The following is a 17,739-nucleotide window of genomic DNA, read 5'->3' on the forward strand; positions in this document are numbered from 1 at the left end:
AAGTAGAAATTACAAGATGGATATTCACACAAGTCACTTTATCCAGTTAGACTGCCCTAAATATGCTCCTTATGTATGTGAATGGAAAATTACAGAGGAAGACAAATGGAGCATTACAGTTAGGCAGGAAAAGATAAATCCACTGGCCAAGGTTCCACTTAGCCAACATTACACTCCACCTTGCTGTAATCCCACACTGAAATCCATAGGACTCTCATGCAATGATGGGAAAGACGACCGGCATTTGCCTAATTTTCCTCCCATAAAGAAACCTCAAAAACCCTGTTTCCGCTGACTGGCTGCTTTTATTCCCCTTGGATGCCAGTGGCAGGAGTTAGCTGGGCAAGAGGGACCAGTCAGAGAAAATTACCGAGCCCATCCACTTGTCGGCTAACTCAGCCAAACCATGGGCTTGCCATGCTTTCAGCATGATTTAACTGCTCAGACCAGAAATTAGGGTATGAACAGCCACAGTGAAATTTTGACACAATTATATAATCTGTGACACAGCATTTTTGTGTCACTGCCTGGGACCAGCGCTAGTTGCTTCTACAGCTGGGGATCTGGCAAGAGATCAACTTGGTTCTTTATGGTAAATCAATACTAGTGGCAAAGCAGTGAAAAGAAAGTTTATAGAGACTTTGTACACTCTGTAGCCCACCTTCTGTGTATATCACACATTCATACACACACAGCTGAGGGTGAGTTTAGCTGCAATGCAATCGGGAACAATTGGCTGATATTGATAAAATGGGATATTTTTAGTGAGCTGATGCTGGTGCTGAATAACACACAAGTATACTGTACTGACTCTAAGAGGACTTCTTTACAAAGTTTGGCATCAAGCAATGTACGCACTGAAGCAAGTTCCCCACAACTGCTGACCAGGTGGAACAGGGATTTGACGGGGTCAGGTCATCCAAATCTGTGCAAATCTGTAAAATATGGGTATTATCGAATAGGTTTGCCACTGAGCGGGAGTAAATTGATGAGAGTGATACATCCAGATCAGCATTGGGCCATGAACAAGCACAAGGTTTCAAACTGCAAAAAAAAAAAAAAAACACCCATCAACTTCATGTTACAACTGTGCCGGGTGATTGAAGGGTTTGAGTCTCATACTCGAGTACCACAGCCGTAGACTGGGTACAAGAGACAAGCTAGAAACCCTACTTCTACACTATATCGTAATTACAAGCAGAAGATATTGTTAAACTCAAGATCAGAATAGAAACTGTATAAGACTAAAGCTCATGACACATCAGTGGAACATTCTCAAACAACAGAGGACACTGAGTTGGCAGCTGTGTTGATGTTTTTGAACATTACCTGTGGATGGCACACTGATCGGACAGATCCAAACAGCCGTGGCACACCAAACAAACTTGTGCTGTTTGGGGATTTGTTTGATTGGTGTGCCATGGCCATAAGAGGCCAGGCTTAGATACAAGCTAAAACTGAGCTGTTTCTCTAAGTAAAAAGATACAGCTGCTTGTTGATTTCACACACTTGGGCCTGACATACAAAAAATTTGGACCAAGCAAAAAGACATGGATTGTTATCCCCTTTTCGATGTGAACAATACAGTTTAATGACGACTAAGGATCTAACTTCACATGAACATGTCCACTCAACCCTCCTGCTCTGCAGCTGATATTGCTGTACTCCTTGTCACAATTCCACTATTAACAGTATAAATGTGACCATACGGGTATTGTTTATATGAGGGTCATGAGACCATAAGTAATAATTAAATGCAGACGTTTAAATGATACAGTATTCTAATGATCAGATTTGTATGGAAGTGCTACTGGTGGTACATTTACATGCACATCGAAGGAGAGGCCACACACACACACATTCATAACTCTGATACAACATTGTTTGCAAGTTCAGAAATCAACATTTAGGTGAGAGTGTGGGGCTTTCCTCTCCTCCTTCTGATATCTGCCCAGCTCCTCACCAATTCAGGTGTATGTTTCTCTTCTCTCCTACATTCACACGCACACCGTTACTTCAGTCATCATGTTGCTTCATGTTGGGAATGTCAAAGATTTTCAACCTTGAGATGCTTCCAGGTCCTGGAAGCATCTCAAGGTTGAAATCTCAAGGTTGAAAATCTTGAGCCTGATGTGAAACTGGAGGTTCCTGGAATCCAGGAACCACATCAGGCTCAAGAGGGCGGGGTTGGTTCATGTAAAGGTGTTTTGGGATTGGCAAAAATCTATGAACATGAAATCTGTTAATTTTAGGGAATGCAAGAGAAGCAGGCTTGCAGCCAGAGGGTTGCCAGTTTGAATCTCTCAACCAGCTGGGAAATCCTATGGTAATAAATGACTCCTGCTGTTCCCTCCCTCAACGACTATAAAAAATTCACATGGAGCAAGGCACTAAAGCCCAGTGTGCTCCAGCAGAGCTGCTCAGTGGGATGGGTGGAATTAAATGTGATTATCCATGACCTGGCAACTTTCACTGTTCTCTTTGCATTACATTACAGCAGCCTGGTTTTAGATCACTAACACATGTAATGTAAGAACAATCAATCAGTGTGTTGATTGCTTGTGTGTACACATTTGGGGTGATATAGGGGTTGATTTTTGGAGTGACTGTAGGCCCTACAGGCTCAGATTAGACAGTGATGAATCCAGGCAAGCGAGACTGAGAGGTAGTAGTGAAGCAACTGACAAAATGTGGATCAGAACTGATCAGTACGGGGCATTTTGGTGGCTCAGTGGTCTCACCCCAATCTTTAATGTCTGTTTCCACCTTCACCTAGTAAACACTAAAATACAAAAACAAAAACAAGGAAAAATGACATGGAAATAGGTGTGAGGTGAAAAACTTAACATTTATGAGAAGTACAGTGACTTTATGTTTCCTTATGTTTGAACAACTGAGTCTTTTCTTCATTTGATTTGCTAAAATAGAAAAAGTAGCCTGATACCCTCATGTATTAAAGTAGGTCACAAATTGATAGGTGAGGTCATATTTGGATTTCGAAGAAAAAAACAAAAAACGGCACAATGGGAACAAATACACAGTTCCAATGGATAAAGTTAAATGAGGATAATGAGGACGTCTCTGAAACTACCCAGTCTGTGTAACCTCCTTCCAAACCATTTCCCTTTGGAGAATCTCCATTACTTGGTAGCCAGTCTTTTTTCCCAGACAGGTTGGAAATAGAGACTCATTCGTCTAGCAGCTCAAAGTTTTGGAAGGCAGTATGCCCAGGCTCCTGTAAAATACCCATCTTTAACTTTATAAATTACCAATCAGGCTGCAAGTGTCTGCCAACACCATGAGTAAGATACATTACAGATCACAGTTCATTATCTATTTTAGAAGTCGGGACGGTAAGCAAAACCATTTTCTCTGGTACAGAACTCATTGTGTTCATTATTCGAGCTTGTCTGAGCATCATTGTGCCGACCAAAATTAACAAGTTTTCCAATTATAAGCTTGCCATCTTAGCTGAAATGTTGCTTTTGGATGCTCCAGTTACTTGCTGATGGTGCAGATTAACTCCTGCTCAAAGCAACTGTTTGGGTAAAAGAGACATGCTGGGGAAGAAAATGACACAATGTCTATGCCCGACTGATGTAATACATCTGAAGTAAAACAGGGTGTCTTAGCACTGTGAACTCAGTCTAAACTCAGCCTGTGATGCATGTACTCAGTCTAAACCAATGTATTCCACTGCTTGTCATCCTTCAGAGGCCCTGGCAAATCTTATTTTAAGACACTGGTTCAGCCTGCAACAACAAATACCTGAAAGCATCAATGCATTATTTAAGCTATGCAGTGCCTCCATTATGAAGCAAAACTCGAAACATTAAAAGAGCGGGTTTACATGACATTTATTCATAATGTACAAGAAATAAAATAATACAAACTGTGATTGTGATATCATCCTAAACAGAGAATGAGTGAAGCTGCTCCCACTCAGGAAACAGAAGCACACAGGGTCAATCATAAGGTGTGTGTTCCCACCTCATGCAATGCTTGCATTTCTTCAAAAATGTCGGTGTTGCACCACATTATGTCATTCAGCTGAGTCCCATCATAACAAGGTATCTTCAGAATTCCTTCCACTGCGAAAAATGGACAGCAGGACGGGGAATATGGGATGTCAAGAGCGTCTGTCAAGAGTCTCTGATCAGTACCAGTAGGACTTTTGGTGCCTCCTGTTCTCCTCGATGCCCAGTTTCTCCATGACCTCCTCCTCCAGAGTTTTCATAGACGGTGTATAGGTCTTTTCTAGAGTGTCGTCTGGACTGGTGTCTTTGGGACCATCTGAAATGGCAGAAACAAAAGTGAGTCACATGACAAGAGTAAATGTCACCTTAAACAGGAAACCAATGAGTCCATAATGAAACACATCAGCTGAAACATGTGATTAAGACGCTATTGTTATGGTCCTGTTGAGGAACAGCTCACCACAAAACAAACAAAAAAAAACTGTAGTTGCCCAAATGTCAGCTGAATGCCACATTAGTTTGTACAGTTCCATTCAGCATTCTCCAAAACCACTTAAGTTAATAGGATCTGTTTGTTTAGGGCGCAATAAACAGCACAAAAGGACCATCAATTTTCATAAAACAACTCATGCAGCATAACTGAAGTGTTTTTTCTAGTGAAACGATTGCAGTGTGAGTCCAGAAATCTTATATTTAGCTTTCTCCCTTAATCCCAAAAATGTCAACAGTGTGTGCTTTGGAGTCTGGGGCTGGTGAATGCTAGCACAGGTGCACACAACAAGGTGATTGATGCTTTGATAAATAAGGAGCTATCAGATGGGCAAATACAGAAGGTAATGAGGTAAATGTAGGCCTTCTGGAGGGCAATTATTTGACTTAGATTACGCTGCACAAGCTCTGAAATTTGCCCATTCTGAGACTATTTTCTTCAAATGTTTAACAGGCTCAGATGGAACTATCTTGCAGCATGTTTGGTCATATGAAGTTCATATAACTGCATTTTCATTTTAAGCTGATCTTTTCCTTTAGAAAGACAAAGTCATGTTACAGCAATCCTGTAGATCAGCAAAACAGTCCTATCCATACTCTTGTCGAATCCTGTCCTATATGCACAGTAAAGAAGATATACCAAATGTTGCCTCTGGAAAAATATCTGGGTTTCAGAGAATACTTAATAGAGCATATACCTCTGCCAACACTATGCAATTGTCAAGATATGCTATGTCCACATGTTTGATTTTCACTAAAAGTTAATCATATCCAATGCCACACCCTCCTTTGGCCAATCAGTGTGAACAATTAATCAGTTCGCTCTACCTTGGCCCCTAATCAAAATTCTCACCAAGTTTCATACAAATCTGTTTATGAGAGATATTCTGCTAACAAGCAAACAGACGGAGCAGGGCAAAAACATAACAAACACACCGAAACTCCTGTCATTAATGTCTCTGTTTATGTGTTGTTACCTCCCCCAACAAATTATGTTTCTTTACCTTGTTTGTGTGTGTGTCTATCAGTGAGATATCTCAAAATGTTGGAAGTGATTCACATTAAATTTGCTGCATATAGAGGCCTTGGACTAAGTAATATTTGAGTAGATTCTGGCATCATCTAGATCTGAGATTTCTGCCATCGCCAACTGTGTTGAAAGAGTTGAAAGTTGAACTACAGGTGTTTTTATGCTGAATGTTAGATAAACATGGAAAGTTTATTCTTACTGAAAAGAAATCCCTCCCCAGTACACTCACCTTTCCACTGCTGTGGCACGATGCCATCTCGGCGCTCAACGATAGGCTTAGGGATGATTCGACCCGTCCTGACGGAGACCCGCACCCTCTCCCCCTCCTCTGTGAACCTCCACTCCACCCCTGTGGGCTTCCTGGAGGATCGAAATCAGTGTGTCACAGCCAAGCCCTATTTATCTCAAACACTATTTACATTCATCTAAATAATGTACACCAGCTTTTCAGAATGATTTAAGTTCCTGCTACATGCTGAAAAGTTTCAGACATGTTGCATATTTAAATATCTGTAAAATGTCAATCTAAATATGATGCAGATCTGATGCCTTTGTGTGTGTGGTACAGTGCTTTTAGCTGTTGTGTGCACCATCGTTCCTGGTCTTACTGCAACATGAGAGGAGGATTACTGCGCATGTCGCCCTCTCAAACAGAAACCATGGTTTTTGATGTTTATTTTGTCTGAGGAACATTCACTTTCAAGCTGGTGAGCACCAAAAAAGCAAGTATGAGCCACAGCGCACAGTTTTCACAGACAGTGATCCCATACAAACACACCAGAGACAAGATAAACACATCCAGGTGTTTGTAACCACAGACTCTGTTTTCATCTTGAATTGGCCAAAAGGGAACGGAGAATCTCTGTAATGGACACCTTACGGTAACTGTTTAGTTTTGGGCTGGTCATGCGTGTGTTGTTTTTGATTGCACTTTTTGTTTTTTTCTCTTGAACTCTTAACCTCAGTACTGGTAACTGGGACATCAAATAATGATAGCATAGCATAGCAGAACCTTCCACAGAAAACGCCCACCACTCATTCTGAACACCAACTTGTTGGCTTCTAAATGAGCATACGTGTACACTGCCACGTTTTCAATCTTGCACTTCAGCAAGGCTTACTTGTCTGTGGGGTCGATGAGGGAAACATTGTTGAGCAGGAGGGGAGCCTCGCTGGCGATGTAAGTCCCACGATACTCTCCCACTTTGCCGATGTATCTGTAATGCTGAGACAGAAATATTTGTTCACAACGTGACATGCCCAAAAAGGAAACAGGTGATGACCAACGATGCTTCCTGAGGCTAAAACAGACATTTTAACAGCTGTGCCCGGGCTTCTGCTATTCAAACAGTTTGGCTCCATCTGGTGGAGCTAAAGAAGAAACGCAAGGTGTAACACTGCTGCCTCAGTAACATCACTGGGACGCAAAGAGAAGTAGTTTAGTAGTTGCTTTGGAGCATGCTGTGGCTTTAGTACATCGTCTACAGCAAGCAGTGAGAGCCAGCTTTGCTTCCTCTCAACAGCATTACCATACAGACATTAAGCACTGTAGTGAACTGAATACTGAACAAAGGCTGTCTTCATTTGTTCACCATACAACATCAAAAAATAAGTTTTCCAAAAAGTTAAGTTTACTCTTTTCAATGTTAATGAATAACATGTTTGTAAATATATCAGGAATGAGTAGCCTTGATTTACCAAGTTAGGTTCTTGTTTTTTGTCCCAATTTAAAACACAGACTTACAAGATACTGAAGTTATATGCATTTTGGAAAGGAGGCTTGTTTTTAGTATGTAAACAATACAGATGACACTGAATTCCTGTTATTAATCTTATAACAGCAAAGTAGTCTTGTCCAGGCCAATTTTCAGCTGTGTGTGTTTTTGATGAGCTTGACGGCAGCCAGTGTCTAAAGCAACAACAAACGGTGACAAGAGGAATTGCTTACTGTGTTCAGCCCCCCCAGGATAACCCAGTTTCTGTGTCTGAAGACTTGGACCACCTTCCCCTGCTTCCCTTTGTCTTTTCCAGCTAGAATCTCAACCTGAGGAACAGATGACAAACACACACTGATTACTATATTACTATGCACTGTACAAACACACTGATCATCTTGTTTACATCTTTGAGTTATAAATATGCTAATCCTTGTTGAAAAAACGTTTCTTTCCAAACCCTCGAAGTGCAGATGAATAACTATGCATCACTTGCATGCAACCCCAACATTAACACAACAATGCACTACCCAAATTAAGTGAGCATGTCTGCAGGCATACACATGTATGTCAGTGGACATACAACATGCTAAGTTTCATGGATCTCCTTACCGTGTCCCCTCTGAAAACAGACCAGTCCTCAGGAGCTACTGGATCCATAAACACCTTTCTCCTCTTCTTTCCTGGGGGATTGAGCCTCTTGGCAGCCACGGTCCACGGCCTGTTGGTGCCAAAGCGGTAGTCTTTGGGGAAGGTGGCCTTAGCTGCCATCGACAGGAGAGCTGTCAACCTCATTTTCCTAAGAGAAAAAATGAATCAAGACTCGTCTCAAGCGGTAGCAAAACCTTGCCGTGTAGCTAACGAGCTAACGTCAGGCATTAGCCACTAGCTAACGTTACACAAACACGATAAAATGAGCTAAGACTGCAACACAGCTTCTCTAACACTTCATTCAGATGTTAATGTTAATTATAGTATTCTGTGAGTTGGCTATATCAGAGTATGTGTTAGTAAAATGAGAGATATCTTACCCTCTTTGGATGTCAATGTCACATGTATTACACCAACACCAGCAGTTCATATGCTACATCGCCACCTAGTGGATGGGAGGAAGCCTGGTCGTGCGCATGCGCAGTGGCCTTGACGTTATCAAATCTTGCATCCTGGAAGTTGATGGTGCTCAGGAATTGATTTGAGGCCTGTGTGCAGGCCGCGGGCAGCCAGCTGCTTCACATCTGCATTTTAGCTGCAAGAGAATTTCTCTAAACCTGAGGTGGCATCTAAAAACATACTTGCTGATGTATATTGTTGTTATTCTGCATATGTTGTGGACAAAAATCTTATCCATTCTCATGTTGTTTGCATAGATATGATCTTTTTTTCTTAGCCAAGTCATGTTATAAAGCAGCATTTTTTTTTTCTTTTTTTTGTTTAACTCAATTCATTGTATAGGGCAGTTTAAGGTCAACAATTAGGTAATGATCCATTTAGGTATTATTTAACATTTTCAGGTAACACATCTGTAACTTGTCCTTCCCTTTATTCCATTTGAATGTTCAAGGACATCATTGGGACTAGTCCCTGAGTCCAGAAGTGCCCAAATATGTTCTTACAGCATTATGAATTCTAGAAGGTGTTTTTTTTGTAAGATGTAAGCCAGAGTTATACCTATAGTGGTGATAACATAAAGCATGAAGCCAGAACCTGCCATCAAACACAGAAGCAGGATAAAGAAGTCATTAGTTCGCACATCAGTGCTGAATAAGCTCCTGACCAAAATGAGGGAGAGTCGGATGTAGCTGAAACTAAGCTTGATTTGCCACTTCCCCTGCGAGCCACATTGTCTTAGTCATTAAGAGAACCAAATGACAGAGGGATTGCTCACTTAAAAAGGCTGACATTATACAAAACCCGGCATAGTTGTCATTTAAATGAGGTGTGTGGATTTAAAAGCCATTGTGACACCCTAAGAGCTCATAGTGACCCCCACCCCCCCCCACCCCCCAAAAAAAAGAAAGAAAAGAAAAATGGCTGTCAGGATGGCTTACATAAGACCAAAACTAGTTCAGCACTACCAGCCAAAAGCCCCAAACTGTGCCATGAGGTTCTCTGTGGAATAAGTTATTTGTGACATGCATAAAAAAGGTGCCATTATTGGTTTCACACAACTGTAGTGGTGCCTTAGTGTGAAAATGATTTGACAGAGGTTTGTGCTTGGTTCAGTTACAGTTCTGCACAACACCCAGTTTAGTGAGGAATGCCCCTGATGAACAGCAAAATAACTAATATAAACTGCTGTATTTGCAGATTGGGGATTCATACGATCTTGTTGATTCAACAGGATGCAATGACCAAAAAAGAAATTACTTGCACAAGGTACTTTCCAGACTAACTCTGAGTGGTTAATACACAATGATGGAGGTTTATTAAACACAAACATGACAAATACAAGATATTTTTGTAATCAACATGTTTATTAAATGGACTGGCGACTACAATGGTAAAACTAAGCAGTAGATTAAGCTGAGTGGCAGCCTCCGAAAATGACAGAGAAAGCTAAACCAAGGATTACACTATAATTACAAATTACACCCTAGGAATTGACTCCAGAGTCTTGAGCTCTGACCAGTTTATATTATAATCAGTGGTGTGGTGATAGGGTGGCATGTATAAAAGTCATGCAGCAGGACAGCATAGGACATCTGCATACAGATAATCCCACTGAGAGCAAAACATGTAGGGTTAATTTCACTTTTAAAAACAGAGCTTCCCCTTAGGATCAACAGTAAATTAAATAACTAGAGGTTCATGTTGCCAAATATAGATAAGAGTGTTGAAGCAATGAACATAATATCCAAATGACATGGCAAGTACGCAAAGCGTGTCAAAAAATCTGAACCTCAAGAATGAATACCCCCAGAACTACTATAGGGAACTTGGAAGTCGCCAAGATAAAATAACAACACCACATATTCAACATGTTGCCTCAATAAATGTTTGAACAAAACACCTGTTTAAAACATCACAATTTTGTTCCACAGCCAAAATAACACCATTGAAGGAGGAGCAGATCCACATTCCAGTTAAGAGGGTTTGAAACAGAGAAATCACAGAGTTTTAAAGAGGTTTTGCTGTGGAAATGGAAGTCACCTCAAGCCTTGCAACAAAATTCCATTTCTTCCAAAACCATGACTTGTGTGGACTAGACTGGTATTAAAAATGTATGCCAACAATAGATTTAAGAGGAAACTTGCTTTGTATCACCAATTACATCGCCAGTATCTGGCAATGGCATCATCGTATGAGCTTAATGAGGAATTGGAATACAACAAAAATTAGCAGTTGATCTGACAAGGTGGATTCAAAAGGATTTGAAAATGTGACCATCAACCTTGTTTCCACCTCCCAAAATACAATATCTCCACCTTGACTTCAAATAGTGAAAGTCCAAAGATTGACACAATAACATTCAGGAATGTCTCTCTGCTTTCAATAATGCACATAATAGGCCAAGAGTTACTCTGGAAAAGTACAGAGGGGGACTCAAAGCATTTTCTTAAGTCCTAAATTAGTTTAAGGTTCTTCTCAAGTGGGGCTTACACAAACAAGTAGACCATATATGCGATCTAGTGAAATGAATTGCATAATTTGGTCACCTCCAATGAAGTGTACAATACATCAAAGCAACAAAACCAGCATAGCATATTAATCTCCTATCTAGACAACAATTAACGGGGCAAAAAAAGAAGAAAAACAAGATTTTTTTGAAAGTGCAACTCATGTAAAAATTACATGTTTTAAGGTCAGGCTGAAAAGCTAGGCAAAACAAACGGAAGAATACTCACTAAATCCTTGTGTGTACATACTGTATTTAAGCGGCAGAAGTGAAAGTTTGTTCTTTAGAAGTACATGATCTCTCTGTTTTCAAAATCAACAAATATCAACTGAATGGACAAATGGGAGTAGTTGTCAAACAAAATTGTTTGGTGGATGAAAGGTTTCCTTTCCTCAAAACTCATTTTGTTTGTTTAGGTTACATTATGAATTCAGCACGTATTCTCTCTAAACTGAAAAATGTTTTTGACACCTAGCATCCAGACTTTGTAATTATGTAATTGCACTTAGAAATAAAAAATATATATACACACCAAAATCCCATTTATAAATGAGCCTTAAAGTGCTCAATTCAATTGTTTGAAATCAGATTAGCAAACTTTTGATTCTAGGATATATGATATCCCAAAATGGCAAATGAAGATTTGTTTGTCTCTCAATACAAACATACTTAGGTTTTAAAATTATCCTATTAATTAAACAGCAGAACTCTATCCTTCTGCAGGTAATCATTTTAATGCTTAAATTCCAGAGAGAAGCGCCAAAGGATCTTGGTTTTCTTCTGAGAGTTGGTGTTAAGCACTGTCTGTCACGGGCTGCAGGGAGAACAGTGAAGAGTAAAATGATGGATTATTCTGAAGCAGCTCTTATTCTCAATCTGACAAATTCTTGGAAATTGTGATACCAACAAGAATCATACACAGTTCTATCAGAATTAGATATTTAATGTTGCTGAAGTTAACCATGACTCATTTTTATTTGATGTTTTGAAAGTAAGTAGCACACCATTAAGGAGAGAGCCGCACCTTATCTGCTGTTAACTGTCCCCCTGCAGGAGGGTTTTCCTGGCCCTCTGGTCTCGACTCGCTCAGTGAGGATGGAGCAGTGGGCTTGGGCCCAGCCACATCATTGAGTTTGGCCTCTGTGTTAGACTTGTTGCTGTCTGCTTTCAAATCACCTTCCCCCTCTGAGTCCTTCAGCCGCTTGGGAGATGCCTACGAAGGGTTAGAGGAAGGGTCAAAGAGCCACAAAGATGAGTGACAAAGGAGCTCTCGCCTTACAAAGCGTATGACTAACAAACTTGAAAAAGGCTCACCTCTGTGGACTCCCCTGCTTTTCGTTTAGTTCCTCCCCTCTCGTTCTTCTCGTCAATGACCAGGGCACCTTCATCCTCATCACTACTGCCCTCAGCATCTGCTTTCTCCAAACTGCCTGTCTCCCCTGCGCCTTCTGACGTGTTGTCCTTCTTTGATGGCTAAAGAGAGAAATTTAAATGACAAGGAAGGATAAGGAACGACATCCCTCACATTGCATGCATTTTGGCCCACTGAGCCATGAACAGTACGCATGAATGTCTAGGCTAAATATTGTCTACTGTTAGTAAAATACAGTGAGAGTTCATTAAAGACTAAAAACTAAACCAAACCGAAATCTGTGTGAAGCCTGACCCGTAACGGTGAAAAGTAGGGTGCCCCGTGGTTGATGGTGGCTGATGTCACCACCTGCAGAGACCAACAACAGGTAGTGACATCAGCCGCCACGAAACACCAGATTTTTGGAAAAAGTAACAACCCTAATCACCAATATGTAACACAACAAAAATTTAAAGTTACTAATTAGCTGAATGCACTCATGTTTGATTTATTCAGTGTCATGGAAGGTTAGAACTGTCTGCAGTGGTCGCATTTTCTGACAGAGATTTACAGTTGTTTTTTTTTTTTTTTAAACAATACCCTATTCATTGCTGATCAAATCTTCTGTGCACAATAAAGCTGTAGTTTTTGTTCACATAAAACTGGTGCCATCTCCCACTAAGCATTTTTCAGCAAAGCTTGTGCAAGTCACTGTAGAATGAAAACAGTGTTTCTCAATCCTGCATGCAAAGCATTCCATTTACTTCTATAGGCTATAGTTTAAGTAGGAATATGTAATGAAGTATTTCAAAGGACTTGTGGTGCCAATTTGTTGGAGAAATCCTGGTAAATGTTCTAATAGGGTTAGGATTTCACCTGGTACAGACACAAATAAGAGAACTTGTCATGCATCAGCCTTGGACTCCTCAGTGTACCCTGGACTGGTTGGCCGAGCTAGGCAAATTCTATACCCCATCAGCCTGCTGCAGGATCATCTGCAGCTGGGCTAAAACACACATGACTGCTTGTGTTGCCTGGTGGAAAAGCATCTCTTTTTCCTTCTCAGGTTCACTGCCTGTATTTACATCTCGTGGCCAACTCTTTGAAAATGAATTGTTTCCTGGTCTGTCTTGTGAAGCCTGTTAGAAGATCTGTCCACCTTAAATCTTCTTAGTCTCCAGCAACCTTTGTGGCTTTCGCTGCATGTTGTTGATTCTCTCTGTTACAGTACTGTTACTACTATTTCTACTTTCCCTAGGTTATGGTTACCTCTTAAATCTTCATGTGCCCCAACTGGCAGAGTGTGCAAATAAACAATATGACACAGCAGTGAGTATACATAAATCTGTATGGCCCGGTGTATTGGACTGAGTTTCTATTTTGGGTATGCACAACTTGCTGTAAGTATACCACTAGCTTTAAGGACTGGCAGTCAGCAACTTAGGCGTTCTAAAACTCTGAACTTTCACTTTTCATTCATCTGCCTCTCTGAGGAATTTACCAAATTCTGTGCTTACCTTACATCGGACACAAAAAGAAAATCCACTTTGCTCACAGTACAGTGAAAGAAACATACAGACAAAGCAGCAAGTGTGTACACTTGGCCTCTATCACAGAAATACACCCACCTCGTAGCCTTCATGCGTGACAGTGGGATTATTCTCAATTTCCCAGAGTCCCTCAGTGAAGCCTTTCCTCTTGGTTGGTTTTCCAAACTTCTCCTTACATTCATCATAGGGGAACAAGTCCTTGGCCCCCAGAAATGCCCTGTGGTGATCAAAACATTGCAGCTGTCAACATAATTTAATGGTTTTCCTGGATGTCTACACTCACCCGGAAAACCACATGGATTTAAAATGTATAACTGGCAGAGACAGTGTTATGAAACACTAAGTAAAGCATTTAAGCAGCTGTGCCTTATTTTGACACAATTTATTGACAATGACATTGAATTTTACTTGAGTTTCTATTTTCAACAAAAGAAATGCATGTGTACAAAAAAGTAAAGACAAACCAATCTTGAATAGCTGTTCGTAAGAGCTGGCAGAAATAAGCTAATGTAGGATGTTTCTTCTAACTGTGTCAACTGCTTCTGCCATGGTTTCAGCTCCAGTTGGAAGGAGACAGTTCACATATCACATTTTACTCACGTCTCGTGTGTTCCAAAGAAGAACACCTGGTACTTGTTGGAGGGCGACTTAACTGCTCCTTCAGGTAACTCGTCAATCTGTGAGCAAGCAGAGAGCTTTTTCACAAACCCCACAGGGCAATCCAGAAATCCATTTCAGATATAAAAACGCTCATGACGTAAAATGCAAAGCCAAAACTAGACACAGTCATTTCTGATGTTCCCAACAAATGTTCAGTCACACAAAATTACGTCTAAATTAAAGGAGCTCATCGTCTGTCTTTTGAACAACTTGATGTAAAACAGAGAGAGTTCCCCTTGTATCTGCTTGTCTAGCCTATATTAACCAAACTTTTTTTTCACAACTGGAAGCAGAATTAAAGTTTTGTGTGAATGTCCCCTAAGGGAACCTATTCTTTGTGTCACCAAATCAAACACTGGCGGCTGTGTAAGCCTTTGGGATGTGTAAGCCAGGGTCCTAATGCTGTAAATTAGGCTCGGGTGATTGGATGATTACATCAGGCATCATGACTGCGATACGTGTAATTGCTGATTGAAAGGAAGCTTATGATGCCGAAGTGATTCAAAATGCCTAACTAGATGATGCCTTAATGACGGCAAGTTTCAGTTCTGATTTGTGTAACATCCCCTGAGACGCTGTGTTTAGACGTTAGAGAGAGGAGAGCAAGTCACTGATGCAAACGAAAGCGATGTAATGACCAAGTGTGGCATCACGACTTCCTAACAGACCTAACAGCCAAATAAGGCTTTTGGCATTCCCAGATAGGACAACTGTGGCAGGATAGGCGGGGCAGGGCATGCCACTTACTGACAAGAGACATGTCTGATAAGAGCAAGAAAAGGAGGGAAGAGGTGCCACTGAGACAGACAGACATCAGTACTGTGACATGAGAAGCGGGAGGCTCTACTTTCACTGTTTCACAATAAGCATGCAAGAAAAGAAATGGGAGTACTTTTTTAAAGAGAGAAATATCAAATAGTTTGACTTTATTTAACACTCCTGTTGACTTCAAATTTACTAACATTTTTTATCAATAGGGGTCAACTTCACCCCAGTAAGATAAACCTCCAGAAAATGATTATAATTAAAACTGTTACCCAAGTCGGGTACTTTATTTGACTTGTTGACAACCTAAATAGCCCTTTGTATAATACATAACCAAAGCACTCCTTATACACCCCTTATACATCAAAGTCATTGTGGGAATCATGTTTTCCCCTACAAATGTCATATGAACTGGACTGGTTCTCACACTGCTACATGTGTGGTCATGTTTGGTGAAGATTATAAATGACATGTAATAGCTCCTCAGTGTCATCCACAACAGCTGGGATTAATTTGTGTAAAAGGTGGATATTTCTTATGTTTTACACAGCTGAAAAAGCCTGGGGTCAAATAAACCCCAGCTGAAACACTGGTGTGTACAAAATGTGTACAGGACACTGAAAACATGTCATCGTGTTAATTTAATGTTTACCCATTTCACTCCATTAAATTATGAAAAGTCATTAAAATGAATAAAAAATTATGTTAACCGTGTGTTTAGAGGCGTTAAACATTGAATGGGGTCAAATTGACCTGACAGATATTGAAAGGGTTACCGTTCACAGCAGCTGGCGCGCAGCTGGAGGAAAAAGGTAGCTATTACATTCTTTTGAATATGCTGTTGTATCCTAATTTAAAAGGTTATTTAAGTTGGGATTTTTTTTTTTTTTTTTTTTTAACCTTGTAGATAACAAACACAGGCTACAGCATCTCCTAATAGACGTTAACTGGTATTGCTGCTGCAAGTTACCAGCAGCAGCTGCGCGGGGAAAACAGATAACGTTGGTGGTTTAACACTTGCCCAGGCGACAAAGTGTGGTTATAACATCGTACCAAAAGCACTCAGCCGGGAAAGCAACGGCTAACTCACCAAAATGAAAGGCAAAACAACTTTATTGTGCACATTAAGACAAGTCGGCAGCGGCGTGGCTCCGTGTGGGACTGTCCTCAATTGGCCCAGCGTTAATTTAGCTGATTGAGATAGGTGAGGTTAGGCCGTGGCGCGTTCATTTGGCTTGGATATTAACGGTTTAACGGTTAACAAAAGCTAAAGTTAGCCTAGTCGGGCCCTTTGGGAGAGCGCTGTTTGTGTGTTTAAAAATGAAGGCGACCTGCTACCAACTAGCACTAACATGAGCTATTCAGGCTAAAGGAGTGTGTTATTTGTCTACAGCAGGATTTGCAGCTCCACTGTCTGTGGTGGACGTCTGGATAGGCAACGCCAGCTAACGTTAACCCAGCTAGGCTAGCTCATGTTAGCCACACACTGTTAGGCCGCACAGATAAACAAGTGATAGCACACGCAGCTGTACCAACTGCACTGAATATACAACGTTATCGTAAAGGTGGAAAAAAAAACATATATATATTAATGTTAGTTGCTTACCCTTGCAGGCCAATGTGGATACCCCTTCATTTTGGCAAAGACGAGATCCCCAGGTTTATATTCCCTTTGCCTGTTCGACCTCGGCATGTTTCTTGGGTAACTTAATTAGCTCACTCAGAGATGGATATAAATGGCACTGGTGTTTTAATGTTTTACAATATCCCCGATAAATCAACAGCTGCAACAATCAAGCGTAGCCTCGGTTTACCACATCAAAAAATTACCCAGGCGCAGAAAACTGGAGCGTTAGATGCGAGCGACTTTTAACGTGAGGCTGAACTGCAAGCCCGGGCTGAGAGGGAGCACGACGCCGAGTCAGGAAACCGTAAAACCTAGAGATTTCAATGTAAACGCCACGACAAACACTGTATTTTGTTTTACAATCCACTGGCTCCTTCGCCCTCGCCTCGGACTGTTTGGGTTTGAAATTGAAACCCGCTTCGCTCTTCACAGACGCGCCCCCAGTCAGTCGACCCAGCGGCTCGTCTAGCGCCCCTGTTGGTCATGCACCGCAAAACCTCACTTCATTGTCCCACTGGCAATTATCAGATCATTTCTAACAGGTAAAACTAGGTAACATCTATTTTTCTAGTGTAGTGTTATCATGAGCAAAATTACAAACTTGATAATGCGCAGGCAAATGTTTGAGCTGAGATGGAATTGCAGGGCAGGGAGGTATTTTTCTCCTCCATTGGTCACAGTGGCTGGAGTATTTTTCGCAATAGGATGGTAACTTGTAGAGTCGGGAAAATTACTAAATATGAGGCAAAAATGGCTGTCAGAATAAGAAAAAAATGTCACAGTCAAAACTGCAATGACACCCAGTGGTCTGGGTGATTATAGAATTTGTATTTGTATGTCTATTCTTTTCCCAAATAAGAGGACGCCCAGATCTTTGAGGAGGGCTAGTCACACGAGAAATGATAAATAAGAGTTTGATTTTTCATTTCATGTAAATTCTCAGTTCACAGGCTTGGTCA

General features: G+C 40.9%; 2 protein-coding genes across 2 annotated transcripts; both read right to left on the reverse strand.

The window, feature by feature from the left end:
* Positions 1–3,840: 3,840 nt before the first annotated feature.
* mrpl24 (mitochondrial ribosomal protein L24) lies at positions 3,841–8,366 on the reverse strand. The gene is made up of 6 exons (XM_030064455.1): positions 8,243–8,366; positions 7,824–8,010; positions 7,445–7,540; positions 6,618–6,721; positions 5,726–5,856; positions 3,841–4,293 (listed from the first exon to the last, which is right to left on the reverse strand). The coding sequence occupies exons 1-6, from the start codon at positions 8,290–8,292 to the stop codon at positions 4,157–4,159; spliced, it is 705 nt and encodes a 234-aa protein (XP_029920315.1). The 5' UTR covers positions 8,293–8,366; the 3' UTR covers positions 3,841–4,156.
* Positions 8,367–9,664: 1,298 nt separating this feature from the next.
* Positions 9,665–17,248, reverse strand: LOC115368351 (hepatoma-derived growth factor-like). Its single transcript, XM_030064418.1, has 6 exons — positions 16,760–17,248; positions 14,329–14,405; positions 13,807–13,945; positions 12,142–12,300; positions 11,852–12,040; positions 9,665–11,641 (listed from the first exon to the last, which is right to left on the reverse strand). Exons 1-6 carry the CDS (start codon positions 16,844–16,846, stop codon positions 11,621–11,623), a joined length of 672 nt encoding a protein of 223 aa, XP_029920278.1. The 5' UTR covers positions 16,847–17,248; the 3' UTR covers positions 9,665–11,620.
* Positions 17,249–17,739: the final 491 nt, after the last annotated feature.

Source organism: Myripristis murdjan, chromosome 11 (assembly GCF_902150065.1).
Source record: "Myripristis murdjan chromosome 11, fMyrMur1.1, whole genome shotgun sequence".
Lineage (NCBI taxonomy): Eukaryota > Metazoa > Chordata > Actinopteri > Holocentriformes > Holocentridae > Myripristis > Myripristis murdjan.